General features: G+C 56.9%; 4 protein-coding genes across 5 annotated transcripts; 1 reads left to right on the top strand and 3 right to left on the bottom strand.

Moving 5' to 3' along the window:
* Positions 1 to 693: 693 nt before the first annotated feature.
* LOC138732687 (acrosin-like) lies at positions 694 to 3,358 on the bottom strand. 2 transcript variants are annotated; one of them, XM_069879339.1, is made up of 5 exons: positions 2,829 to 3,358; positions 2,398 to 2,595; positions 1,955 to 2,220; positions 1,564 to 1,706; positions 694 to 1,181 (listed from the first exon to the last, which is right to left on the bottom strand). In XM_069879339.1, the coding sequence occupies exons 1-5, from the start codon at positions 2,897 to 2,899 to the stop codon at positions 879 to 881; spliced, it is 981 nt and encodes a 326-aa protein (XP_069735440.1). In that variant the 5' UTR covers positions 2,900 to 3,358; the 3' UTR covers positions 694 to 878. The 2 variants fall into 2 exon arrangements, with proteins under 2 accessions (XP_069735440.1, XP_069735439.1); XM_069879338.1 differs by having other exon boundaries at positions 2,398 to 2,916.
* LOC138732711 (alpha-2,8-sialyltransferase 8E-like) lies at positions 3,008 to 5,607 on the top strand. Its single transcript, XM_069879368.1, is given in 6 exon segments — positions 3,008 to 3,142; positions 4,253 to 4,365; positions 4,613 to 4,699; positions 5,150 to 5,517; positions 5,520 to 5,570; positions 5,573 to 5,607. Coding segments are annotated over 6 exon segments (789 nt in total).
* Positions 5,608 to 7,424: 1,817 nt separating this feature from the next.
* On the bottom strand, positions 7,425 to 8,844 carry LOC138732710 (acrosin-like). Its single transcript, XM_069879367.1, has 3 exons — positions 8,831 to 8,844; positions 8,295 to 8,535; positions 7,425 to 7,912 (listed from the first exon to the last, which is right to left on the bottom strand). Exons 1-3 carry the CDS (start codon positions 8,842 to 8,844, stop codon positions 7,610 to 7,612), a joined length of 558 nt encoding a protein of 185 aa, XP_069735468.1. The 3' UTR covers positions 7,425 to 7,609.
* A 221-nt stretch (positions 8,845 to 9,065) lies between these two features.
* Positions 9,066 to 10,125, bottom strand: LOC138732686 (coiled-coil domain-containing protein 166-like). The gene has a single exon (XM_069879337.1). It carries the CDS (start codon positions 10,113 to 10,115, stop codon positions 9,186 to 9,188), a length of 930 nt encoding a protein of 309 aa, XP_069735438.1. The 5' UTR covers positions 10,116 to 10,125; the 3' UTR covers positions 9,066 to 9,185.
* Between the last annotated feature and the right edge of the window lie 2,930 nt (positions 10,126 to 13,055).

Here is a 13,055-nt window from a genome sequence, read left to right as displayed (position 1 = left end):
GGAGAACAGGGGCTGTGGCTTGTATTTAGCCTGGAGAAGAGGTGAGGGGAGACCGCATTGCTCTCCGCAGCTCCCAAAAAGGAGGGTGGAGCGAGGTGGATGTTGGTCTCTTCTTCCAAGTGACAGGTTATAGGGCAAGAGGAAAGGGCCTCAAGGTGTGCCAGGGCAGGTTAAGGCTAGATATCAGGAAAAATTTCTGCACTGTAAGAGTTCTTGGCACTGTCAGGGGCTGCCAAAAATATCTAGACACACCTACTCAAGCGAAACAAACTCTCCTGTGTCCCGCTAAGTGACCTAGAACCTCTCATTTATTCTCCCGTTGTCCCTCCTCACTCCTCCTCAGCCAGGCTCCACCTTGCCCTTTCCATGGCTCCCTTCCACCCTTACGAGCCATTCCCCTCCGCAACAACCCCCGTGTCAATCGTGGCCTTTGTTCAGTGGTTGGTACCATCCTCCTGGATGGATCCACCCGATCCACCCAAACCCTTTCCATGGTGATGGAGTCCAGCACCCAGCCTGCCGTGGGGTGAACGAGGCCACCTCCCAGCCTGCTGTGGAGTGAAGGACACCAGCTGCAACCCTGCAGGGGTGTGGAGGACTCCATCCCCAGCCATGCCGCCAGATAAAGGACTCCGGTTCCCAGCATGCCACCAGGCTAAAGAGGGAAATTCTTGAGACTTTGATTTAGCAGCAACTTTCAATTTATTGAGGTGGATCACAAAAGTAAATTAGCTACTATCTATTAACACTTAATCATCAGTTGGTCAACAAAGTAATTCTAAATTGTTCAGAATGATTGGCTAGAACTGAATCAAAAACTTAACTGCAGATTCAAAACTGACAAGGGTCATTGCACCAGATCTTATCCATCGTGCTGCTCAAGCGTATATTTCCTTTATGGACTTCAGGATAGCCTGCAGCAGATTAACCAACTTTTTTATCTTCCGTCGTGGAACTGGACAGGGTGTCTTGCCCGCGTGTGTTGGCTGTGAGGTCGGTGCAGCCGCCCCTGCTGGGTTCATCCCCATCTTCACCAGGATCCAGTCTCGGAAGTGCTGCGTGGAGGTGTAGATCCCCGGCCGACGGACCCTGGCACAGCCTGTTCCCCAGCTGGTCAGTCCCACCAGCCAGAAGCGGTCCGAACGGCGCTTTGTGCACATGAGAGGACCCCCGCTGTCCCCCTGCAGCAGAGGAGAGAGGATTGTGGGTGCTGGGGGGCCTCTGGCAGCATGAGGGCCGGCTCCCCCTCTCCCAGCAGCTGCCAGAGCTGTGTTCCCTCCACAGAAGGGCTCTGCTCCGCTGCAGGAGCTGGCAGAACCCGCTCTGGGAGGGGGTCGCTGGGTTTTCTCTCCTCTCTGCACGGCGTGACCCTGGCTGTGCGGCAGAGGGATGTTCCAGGATTGGCCCCTGGACCTGAGGGCGGCCAGGACCGCTGGGTGGGTTTTCGGGGCAGAGCCTGGAAGATGGGGAAGGGGAGGTGAGCCCCACGAGCAGTGGGATGGTTTGCGTGGCTGTGCCGGGGCTGCTGGTGCCGCTGGGCCCCGACTCGTCGCCTGCTCCTACCTGACAGGTGTCGATGCCGCCCTGCGGGTATCCCGCACACAGGTTGTGGGGGTGGATGGCCCCGCGGTACCACCCGCTGCTGTTGCAAACGCGGGTGTCGATGAGGGGCACCTGGGCCTCCTGCAGCACGTGGGAGGTTCCGGCTGTGGGCACAGACAGAAATGAACATCCAGCGGCGCGTTGCCAGCTCTCCTCCTGCCCTGCCTGGGGTCGGCTTTGCCTCCGGAGAGGATTGTGCCGGTGTATCCCTCCCGTCTCGCCCTGGGGAGTGGGGCAGGACCACCCCTCCAGGGGCAGACGCTGCCTCTCGCCCCTGCTGCCGGGACGCCCAACCCACCGCCCCAGGGTGCCAAGGGGGCGCTGGGGACACGAGCACTTTTGGGGAACTCACATTCCTCGTCGGTGGCGCCCCAGCCGCTGACGTAGCAGGGTGCGAGCTGCGACACTCGGATCGAGGCGTCAGGCAGGCAGGCGAGCTGCACGTGGGAGCTGCACCGGACGGGCTGGTCCAGCTCCAGCAGGGCAATGTCGTTCCTCTGCGAGGTGTCGTTGTATTGTTCATGAATAAGGAGCCGCTTTATGCTCCGTACTTGAGCCTCGGGGCCCAGTTGGGTCAGATCGGTGGCACCGGCCACCACATGCCACATCTCGGTGCTCCTGGAAGGCAAATGGAGAGCGGGGTGGGAGGGGGCACAGCCACGCGCTGCAGCAGCCCAGCACTTCCCCGCTTTCTCCTTTCCAGGTGGGAGAGGAAAGCAGCGCTACGGAGCGACGAACACGGGGCTGGAGGCTGCCAGCGTTGCAGGGGAGTCCCTGTTCTCAGCAACTCCTTACGTGGTCCCGGTGAAGCAGTGGGCGGCCGTGAGGACCCACTGTGTGCCGATGAGGCTCCCTCCGCAGACGTGCCCCGTGCCGGCTTGCCAGGGGCTCTGGATGCTGACGATCCAGGGCCAGGCGCCCGGCTGGGCATCTCTGCCCCCGACGACACGCGACGTGCCAGCATCGTAATCCATGGGCCGGTGTCCGCAGGTCCTGTGGAAACCAGAGGCTCGTGAGTGCCCTGCCGGGTGCCTGGCCACCGCTGGGGCTGAAGCTCGGCCGCCTTCCCTCGCGATGCGGCCAGGGAACGCCGTGGGGCGGGCGGGCATCCCCCCCGCCTCAGCTTCAGCCCCGCAGAGGAGCTGTGCCAGCCCTGGGGAGCCGTGTTGTGGCCACGAGGGACCAGCGGGCGCCCTGCAGGGATCCCCGCAGCCCGGGACACTCACTCGCAGGTGTCCCCCGTGCCCTGCACGGGCCGGCACAGGGCCAGCAGCACGAGGACGAGGAGGACGCTCATGCTTCCAGCAAGACGTGGCACAGCGACAGGCGAGGGCTTCTTGCCACCAGGCAGCAGCCAACAGATGCCCGCGGCGCTGGCGCTGCCGGCGATGCCCTTGGCCTCGGGATGAAGTCACAAAGACGTGGGCTGCGGGCGCCCGGCACGGTGAGCTCGGGGCAGGGGGGCAACTCGGGACGTTCCAAGCAGAAGGGGAGGCAGGAGCTGGGGTCGGACGCCCCTGACAGACCCACCGAATGGCGGGTGACGGGGGGCAGCCGCCTCACAGGTGGCAGCGAGCAGGGAAATGCCACACACGGCGGCACGGCCTCTCTGGGAAGGGCGCTGCCACCCTGCTCCTGCAGCCGGGCCCCACCACATCCTTCCCCCGGAGCATCCAGGACAGGGCTCCTACAGCTTCTCCGCTTAACACATTGCTGGTTTCAAAACGGAGTTTTTGCAATGTGTGTTTTCAGTCTTACACTGCAATAAATCACACCAATAATGATGCGATGACTCAGTTCCTTTTCAGATCTAACTTTTCTTTAAAGATTGTGAGACACTGGGCTTGTGAGAATTAATTGAGAAGTTTTGCTGCAGCTGCTTTGTATGTTGAATTATCTCATCGTACAAAGCTGTCTTGTAAGATGTAGCTGGCTTAGGTGAGGAGATAACCTGAAGGGAGTGCCTGGATGTGGGTGGGTAATTGGGAAAAAAACCCCAAACCAAACAACGTTGTTTGATTTACACGGTTCTTTGTCTGAAGTCCTGGGCTGCAGCGTGGGCAGCAGGGAGGGAGCGATCCGGCCCCTCGGTGCCTCTCTGGGAGACCTCGTCCGGAGCGCTGTGTCCAGTGCTGGAATCCTCAGCGAAAGGAGGAGATGGAGCTGTGGGAGCGAGGCCAGAGGAGGCCACGGAGATGATATGAGGGCTGGAGAACCTCCTGTACGAGGACAGGCTGGGAGAGATGGGGCTGTTCAGCCTGGGGAAGAGAAGGGAGACCTCAGAGCAGCTTCCAATAGGGGGAAGGTCTCCAGGAAAGCTGGAGAGGGGCTCCTTGTCAGGGAGGGCAGGGATAGGATGAGGGGGAATGATTTTCAGCTGAGAGAGGGTAAATTGAGGTGAGATCTTGGGGAGAAATGTTTTGCTGTGAGGGTGAGGAGGCCCTGACCCAGGTTGCCCAGAGCAGTGGCGGCTGCCCCATCCCTGGAGGGGCTCCAGGCCAGGTTGGATGGGGCTGGGAGCTGCTGATGCAGTGGGAGGTGTCCCTGCCCTTGGCAGGGGGTGGGACTGGATGGGCTTTGAGGTCTCTTCTGATCCAAACCATTTTGTGATTCCATGATTTTATCAATGTCTACATTTTCTTCTTTATAGAAATCCCCATTTCAGGACCATCTCTACAAAACCTGTGCTGTGGTGGGAAATGCAGGAATCCTCAGGAACAGTAGCTGTGGCTCTCAAATTGATGGGTACCAGTTTGTAATCAGGTAATTGCTGCAAGCCCACCCAGGAGAGCTGTAGGAGACTGGCAGGAGGAGGGAGCTTTCATGGGAACAGGGTGAAGGTAGAGAATGTGGAGACAGGGGAAATGTTCTCAGTGGGGTTGAAGGTGCCGGGCTGGGGAAATGGTGGGATGTACCTGAACTGAGTAGTGTCACGGGGGAATGGGTTAGCTCTCAGGAGATGACGGAGCATTATTTCTCATAGACTTCCTTTGTTTATCCCCTCAATCAGGTTTAACCTGCCATCTGCAGGCTTCCCTGAGGATGTGGGCAGAAAGTCAAGCGTTGTCACTGTGAATCCCAGTATCCTTCATACACGGTAATAGGTGTGGAAACAAAAAGTGAGGAGAGGACTCATAACTTCCTTCTCCCCCACATACTGTGTCCTTGAAGAGGCAATCTCTCTGGGTCCCAGAAAACAGATGGAACTTAGCTATGATGCAAAGTCTATCCAAAAAAAAGCTGTTGATGTCTACTGCCATGAGATGCTCCCCTCGGTGTGGAGGTGGACAGGGGAACACTGCAACTCTTGGGGTAGTCTGGGGCAAAGTTTGTTCAAGCCTTGGTTGTGGCTGACTATTTTAGCTCGCTGCTAGGGGTTGATAGTATCTCCAGTCCCTTTGGACGATCTTAGAGGTCTTTTCCAACCTCAATGACTCCATGATTCTATGATGTTTCACTTCTCTGGGGTAAAGTGGCACAGGAAAGGCAGGAGGGTGTGAGGGGGGGTTTGGCAGAGGGTGACCATCCCGCATCTCTTGCCTTACAGGTTTCACGGTCTGAATGGTCGGCGCCTGCCATTTGTGGAGGCAGCAGCTTCCTACGGAAAGACTTGGTTCTTCATCCCAGCTTTCTCCTACCCTGGCAACAGTGAGGTTTCTTACCGAGCACTCTATGCCTTACAGGACTCTCTGTCCCAGTCACACGTCTTCTTCTTCCATCCTCAGTACCTGAGTGCTCTAAGCAAGTACTGGCACGATCGTGGGTTTCACACCTATCGCCTGTGCTCAGGTTTCATGCTAGTGAACGCCGCTCTGGAGTTGTGTGAACACATTTCTCTCTGCGGCTTCTGGCCCTTCTCTTTGCACCCTGATGGCCGCGTCCTGCCCCATCATTACTATGACAACGTGCTTCCAACCGCAGGATACACATCATGCCCAGAGAGTTCGCTTACTACGTGGATATGCACTTTGCGGGGTCCTTCGGCTGCACGTGGGGACGTGCTGAGGGGCCACGTCAAAGAGAAAGCAATGTGGCATCTGAAGCAGATGGTGTCTGCTGATGTTCTCATCCATTCCGGGATCTTCTGGGAAGAAAGCGCAGACCCAGATGCCAACCTAGAGTCTCTGGAGATGAAAAAATATGCCTCCTTCCCTTTTCGACACTGTCCCACTAGAGGGTCACCACTAGAGGTGAGTGGGAGCTGCAAAGGTGCTCGCTGCTATACAACTTGCCTGAAGGCACAAATGCTACGCAAGATGATGTATTTTTCACCTCAGACTTGATGTGACCTGGAGACCCAATCTAAACTGGCTGTCGCCTGCTGGGAACATGCAGTATGGATGAGGGAAAGATGAGGAGATTAGCCTTAGGAAGCTGGGTGCGTAAGCACAGCCTCAGTGCATATTCAGATTCCCCTGATCATAGAATCATGGAACAGTTTGGGTTGGAAGGGACCTTAAAGCTGTCCAGTTCTGCCCCCTGCCACAGGCAGGGACACCTTCCATGGGATCAAGTTGCTCAAAGCCCCATCCGACCTGGCCTTGAACTGTTTGTGCTTGGGATTGCCCCAACCCCGGTGTAGGACCTTGCACCCGGCCTTGGTTGGTTCTGCACGCTCCCACCTGTGCTGCTCTCCCTGCGTCTCCTCTGCCGGGTTCTGCAGGCTCTGGGGCGTGGATGGGACGGGGAACCCGAGGACTCGAGCACAAACGCGGAGGCGTCAGCGCTGCTGCCTCGCCCATCGCCTTCGCCAACAGGATCCACCAGCCCAGCCTGCCCGGAGCGGGTCTGAGACTCCTGGCAGGGTCTGAGGCTGCTGAGCGCCCAACCCTGTCCGGGGCAGCCCGGGAGCCTCCTCCAGCCCCGGCAGCAGCTCGGGCACCCCGAGGAAGGCTCTGCCTGACTGCCGGGCCGGGCTGCACCGGGAGCGAGGACACGCTGGGAGCCGGGGGAGCACAGCAGGGACAGGGCAAGGTGTCGCCACCAATTCTAGAGCCGCAGCCCCCAGGGAGCTGCATTTGTGGGCAGGGTTGGGCCCTCCTGAGCTCGCCGGAGAGCAGCTCCTCTGCGCCTGCAAAGCGCCGCGGCTGCCCCTCTCTCCAGGGCTCCTTCAGTGCCCGCAGAGCCGGCTGGGGCGCTGGCAGAGATGGTCCCCGTGCGGGCGCTGGGCAGGAGAGGTGGGAGAAGGAGGGAGCGAGGCCCTGGCCCTGCCCAGGCGGTGCGGTTCTGCGCTGAGAGGTGGTTGTTAGTGTGGGTGCTGCGAGGGCAGGGGGAGCGTGGGGAGCGCTGGTGCCGGCAGAGCCAGGGGGCGAGCGGCAGGGCTGGGGGAGCAGAGTGGCGCAGCGGGAGCGTGCCGGGCCCATAACCCAGAGGTCGATGGATCGAAACCATCCTCTGCTAATGCTTTTTTTCCTCCCTGATGCATCTCAGCCACTGCCCCTCCCCTCCATCCTTCAGCAAGCCTTCCCTGCCCTGCTCTGCTCCTGCTCTCTGAGCGCCCGTGGCCTCCCTGTCCCTCAGCCCCTTCTCTCGGCCAATGCCACCTTCTTTCTCCTTTCCCCGCTCAGCACCCAAACTGCAGTGACGGATGGGATCCACCCGATCCACCCAAACCCTTTCCATGGTGATGGAGTCCAGCACCCAGCCTGCCGTGGGGTGAACGAGGCCACCTCCCAGCCTGCTGTGGAGTGAAGGACACCAGCTGCAACCCTGCAGGGGTGTTAAGGAATCCATCCCCAGCCATGCCGCCGGATAAAGGACTCCGGTTCCCAGCATGCCACCAGGCTAAAGAGGGAAATTCTTGAGACTTTGATTTAGCAGCAACTTTCAATTTATTGAGGTGGATCACAAAAGTAAATTAGCTACTATCTATTAACACTTAATCATCAGTTGGTCAACAAAGTAATTCTAAATTGTTCAGAATGATTGGCTAGAAATGAATCAAAAACTTAACTGCAGATTCAAAACTGACAAGGGTCATTGCACCAGATCTTATCCATCGTGCTGCTCAAGCGTACATTTCCTTTATGGACTTCAGGATAGCCTGCAGCAGATTAACCAACTTTTTTATCTTCCGTCGTGGAACTGGACAGGGTGTCTTGCCCGCGTGTGTTGGCTGTGAGGTTGGTGCAGCCGCCCCTGCTGGGTTCATCCCCATCTTCACCAGGATCCAGTCTCGGAAGTGCTGCGTGGAGGTGTAGATCCCCGGCTGACGGACCCTGGCACAGCCTGTTCCCCAGCTGGTCAGTCCCACCAGCCAGAAGCGGTCCGAACGGTGCTTTGTGCACATGAGAGGACCCCCGCTGTCCCCCTGCAGCAGAGGAGAGAGGATTGTGGGTGCTGGGGGGCCTCCGGCAGCATGAGGGCCGGCTCCCCCTCTCCCAGCAGCTGCCAGAGCTGTGTTCCCTCCACAGAAGGGCTCTGCTCCGCTGCAGGAGCTGGCAGAACCCGCTCTGGGAGGGGGTCGCTGGGTTTTCTCTCCTCTCTGCCCGGCGTGACCCTGGCTGTGCGGCAGAGGGATGTTCCAGGATTGGCCCCTGGACCTGAGGGCGGCCAGGACCGCTGGGTGGGTTTTCGGGGCAGAGCCTGGAAGATGGGGAAGGGGAGGTGAGCCCCACGAGCAGTGGGATGGTTTGCGTGGCTGTGCCGGGGCTGCTGGTGCCGCTGGGCCCCGACTCGTCGCCTGCTCCTACCTGACAGGTGTCGATGCCGCCCTGCGGGTATCCCGCACACAGGTTGTGGGGGTGGATGGCCCCGCGGTACCACCCGCTGCTGTTGCAAACGCGGGTGTCGATGAGGGGCACCTGGGCCTCCTGCAGCACGTGGGAGGTTCCGGCTGTGGGCACAGACAGAAATGAACATCCAGCGGCGCGTTGCCAGCTCTCCTCCTGCCCTGCCTGGGGTCGGCTTTGCCGACAAGGTGGGTGCTGGTCTCTTCTCCCAAGTAGCAGTTGACAGGATGAGAGGAAATAGGTGTCACCAGGGCAGGTTTAGATCAGACATCAGGAAAAATATCATCTCGGAAAGGGTTTTCAGGCATTGGCTGAGGCTGCCCAGGGAGGTGGTGGAGTCCCCATCCCTGTGGGGGTTTAGAAGCTGGGTAGGTGAGGTGCTTAGGGATGGTTTAGTAGTGGACAGGTATGGTTGGATTGAAGATCTCAAAGGTCTTTTCCAACCAAACCATTCTATGACTCTATGAAAATGAATGTTGCTGAAGGTAAGAGCTGACCTGCACTGGTTCATCCTATGGCAGCAGTGAAAAGCAGCAGAGAGGTGGCCTCGCTATGTCTAAGACTATACTTTTCCCGTGGAAAATTACTGATTAATGAAACTTCAGAGTCTGAACTCAGAGAGGAAATGTCATTGTTTCTGTAGGGACCTGAAAGGATTGCAGTTTCAAATGTCTTAATACAGACATCATGGAAGTTAAAGCTGAGGTTACCTTGAAGATGTGCTGTCTGCATTGCTTGCTGAGCATGCACTACGTAAATCGTTCTCTTCATCCACCCACAGGACATTTACTCTGTAAACCCAACATCTGACTGTCCAGGTGTGAGCAAGGAGTGGAGAAGTGGTTCTTTAGGTCAATGGATGTGTCCCAACCTGTGAGAGCTGGAGGGTTTGCTGTCTGCGCTGTGTGCTTCCTGCAAGGGTAACCAGTGGCGCGTGGGTGCTGTGTTCAGAATATATTTGTTCTCCCGAAGAAGCTGCTGCTGCTGCTCTTCCAGTTGGACTTTGGTGTCTTTAAGGACTTTGGAGTGTTGAATGAGTCTGAGCAGCTCCTGGCGTAGGTGCCAATTCTCTGCCCTTGTTTCTTTGATTTGCTCAATCGCACATTGTGCTGCTGCTGCTTCCGCTCTCTCGGTGACCGCCTGGATCTTTCGGTGGAAGTCCCTCTCGCAGTCAGCCTTGGCCCGCAGAAACTCACTCCTGATTTTGTGCATTTGTTCCGCGCACTCTACCTTTGTGACCAGCAATTCCTTCTCCAGCTCTTTAATCCTTTTCATCCGTTCCAACTGAATGGATGGGCCAAAGAGACGCTGCAGGTCTTCAACCTCCTTGTTCATAAGGGAGAGCTTTGTCTGCACCTCTTTTAGCGCTCTCCTGAGTTCCTCCTCCTTTGCTGCACACTGGGAGACCAGCTTCTCTTTCTCCTTCTGGACTTTAGACAGGTCAACGTGATTCTGGTCATTTAGTGTTATTACCAGGTTCTGGCACTTCTGGCTGCGTTTTGTAGCGTAGGACAGGTAGGTGTTGCTCTCTTTCTGATTCCGTTTGCCTTCCTTTTCTAGGAACTTATTTTCCTGCAGCAAGCTCTCTACTCTTCCCATGTACGTGTTCATGAGGTCAGTGAGAATCTTGTATTCCTTCTGCAAGTACGATTTCCTCTCTTGTGCAAGCACTTCCACGCCACTTGTTCCTTTGGACTGATCTTCATTCTTGGCTCTTGCCCCTTGCTTATCTTCCCTGGTGCGTGTTGTGTCTTGTTTCATTTGCTTTGTCGTGGATGCCATGTTCCACGGGGGGGGAAATCAAACTGTAACAGAATGAACAGTTACAAATTGTAAGCATTGATGCCGCTTACATGACTGTTCCTTCTCCCCCGCCCCCTCCGCCCCGGGCCATTGTGACCTCTTGTGTAAGCAATGAGAACGCAGAAGCTTCGGCAAACGCCTCAGCACCACAGGGTAAGACGTGAGCTCTGCTCGGAGCTGCGAGCTCTGGTGTCTGTCCCGTGACTGTCCTGACGGACACTGAGGGCTTGGGGGCTGCGTCTCCCTCAGCTCTCGAGGGTCAGGGTGGGATCCCGCTGTGATGTCACAAAGGGTCCCACCACAACCTGGGCAGGGGCTGCGGGGGCTCAAAGGACGGGGGTGTGGCCAGCGCTGCCCCCCCCTTTGCCAGGGTTATCGAAGAGGCGGTGGCATTTATGCACAGAACCACCAGGTCGGAAAAGACCCACCGGATCATCGAGTCCAACCATTCCCATCAATCACTAACCCACGTCCCTCAGCGCCTCGTCCACCCGTCCCTTAAACCCCTCCAGGGCAGGGGACTCAACCCCCTCCCTGGGCAGCCTCGGACAGTGCCCAGTGACCCTTTCCATGAAATATTTTTTCCTAATGTCCAGCCTAAACCTCCCCTGGTGGAGCTTGAGGCCATTCCCTCTCGTCCTGTCCCCTGTCCCTTGGGAGAAGAGCCCAGCTCCCACCTCTCCACAACCTCCTCTCAGGTAGTTGTAGAGAGCAATGAGGTCTCCCCTCAGCCTCCTCTTCTCCAGGCTAAACACCCCCAGCTCTCTCAGCCACTCCTCATAAGGCCTGTTCTCCAGCCCCCTCACCAGCTTTGTTGCTCTTCTCTGGACTCGCTCCAGAGCCTCAACATCCTTCTTGTGGTGAGGGGCCCAGAACTGAACACAGGATTCAAGGAGCGGGTCTCACCAGTGCCGAGTCCAGAGGGAGAAGAACCTCCCTGGCCCTGCTGGCCACGCCGTTTCTGATCCAAGCCAAGATGCCCTTGGCCGTCTTGGCCACCTGGGTCCCTGCTGGCTCATGTTCAGTCGCTGTCAACCAACACCCCCAGGTCCCTCTCCTCCAGGCAGCTTTCTAGACAGACTTCTCCTAGTCTGTAGCACTGCTCAGGGTTGTTGTGCCCCAAGTGCAGGACCCGGCATTTGGCCTTGTTAAACCTCATCCCATTGGACTCAGCCCATGGATCCAGCCTGTTCAGATCCCTCTGGAGCCTCCCTGCCCTCAGCAGATCGACACTTCCACCCAGCTTAGTGTCGTCCCCAAACTTGCTAAGGGTGCACTCGATGCCTTCATCCAGGTCACGGATAAAGACACTGAACAGGGCTGGACCCAGCACTGAGCCCTGGGGACACCACTTGTCCCTGGCCTCCAGCTGGAGTTAACTCCATCTCCCACCACTCTCTGGGCCCTCCAGCCAACCAATTTTCCACCCAGGAGAGTGTGCGCCTGTCCAGGCCAGAGGTGACAGTTTCCTAAGCAGAATGCTGGGAGAGACTGTGTCAAAGGCTTTACTGAAGTCCAGGAAGATCCATCCACAGCCTTTCCCTCATCCAGCAGCCGAGTCACTTTGTCATAGAAGGCGATCAGGTTAGTTTGGCAAGTCTTGGTAGCTCGGATCTCAGGCACATCCCACTGGAAAAACACGGCCTGGGAAAAGGTCTGTCTTCAAACAACAGGGCTGTGCCTGTCTTCCCAGTTTGGGGTAACCCAGGGAAACAGCGAGTCAGAAACAGCAGAGCAAGCAGAGATTTTAATTCGTCACAGAGCAGTTGGGGTGTAAGGTGAGAGCAATTGTGAAATACACTGGGCCCTGGGAAGGGTGTGCAAGCAGTGCAGCTTTCCCGGGAGGTTCCTTCCTGCTCTCTAAAGGCTCCCTTCCCTGTGGGGATGACCACAGGGAGCTGGATTTCCTCTGAGCCAAGCATGACTGCCGAAAGCACCGCTGCCTTTTGCCAAGGGCTCCTTCTTCCCACGAGTCAGTATCAGGAAAACCCTGCCCTGTGCCAGGAGGGGCTCTGGGGGGAAGGTAGGTGGGACAGAGCCTGGAGCAGGAGGTGCAGGGTCAGCTGTGGGTTAGACAAATGGAAAAGGGAGTGCCAGGCCTGACAATGTTCAGGAAGCATTTGACCAAAGCTCTCAGAGAGGAGTTGGATTCAATGATCTTTGTGGGTCTCTTCAAACTCGGAACGTTCTATGATTCTACCCATTAAACCACTGATTGACCGGACCCGCATGTAGGACCTTTCACTTGGCTTTGCTGAATCTCATGTTCACTTTGTCATAGAAAGCAATCAAGTTAGTTTGGCAAGACCTGCATTTCGTGAAGCCGTGTTGACTGGGCCCGATCACCCAGTTCTCCTGCAAGTGCTTCATGATAGCTCTCACGATCACCTGTTCCATGATTTTCCCCGGCACTGAGGTCAGACTGACAGGCCTGTAGTTTCCTGGACCCTGCCTCCAATCCTTCTTTAAGATGGGTATAACATTAGCCCCCCTCCAGTTCAGTGGAACTGCCCCAGTCATCCAGGACTTCTGGAAGATGATGGAAAGGGGTTTGGCAAGTGTGTCCACTAGCTCCGTCAGTATTTTTGGGTGGATTTCCTCCTTCCAGCATGGGCAGGTTGAGAGGACTGAGTCACATCCCTCCACTGTGGGTACATACTCTTGTACAGCCTGGTTTAGCCCTCGTGCCTAAAATACTGGAGGACTGATTGTGACCAAGAAAGCCTTCAGCAATAGCCACTAACGCAAACAACCCTTCCTGCCCTTGGGTGAGGCTCAGGCAGTCCTTGATTTCCTACTCTTAAACCCAGAAACCTACAGTCGGTCCTTTTAGGGTGCCCAACAAAGCCAGGATCAGGACAGTGGGGCTTTTCCCGCTGGGATCCTCAAATCAGAAAGGCTACGAAGAGGCATCAGTGT

The sequence above is a fragment of the Phaenicophaeus curvirostris genome, chromosome 36, assembly GCF_032191515.1.
Source record: "Phaenicophaeus curvirostris isolate KB17595 chromosome 36, BPBGC_Pcur_1.0, whole genome shotgun sequence".
Classification (NCBI taxonomy): Eukaryota; Metazoa; Chordata; class Aves; order Cuculiformes; family Cuculidae; genus Phaenicophaeus; species Phaenicophaeus curvirostris.
This window is presented reverse-complemented; position numbering and strand designations above follow the sequence as displayed.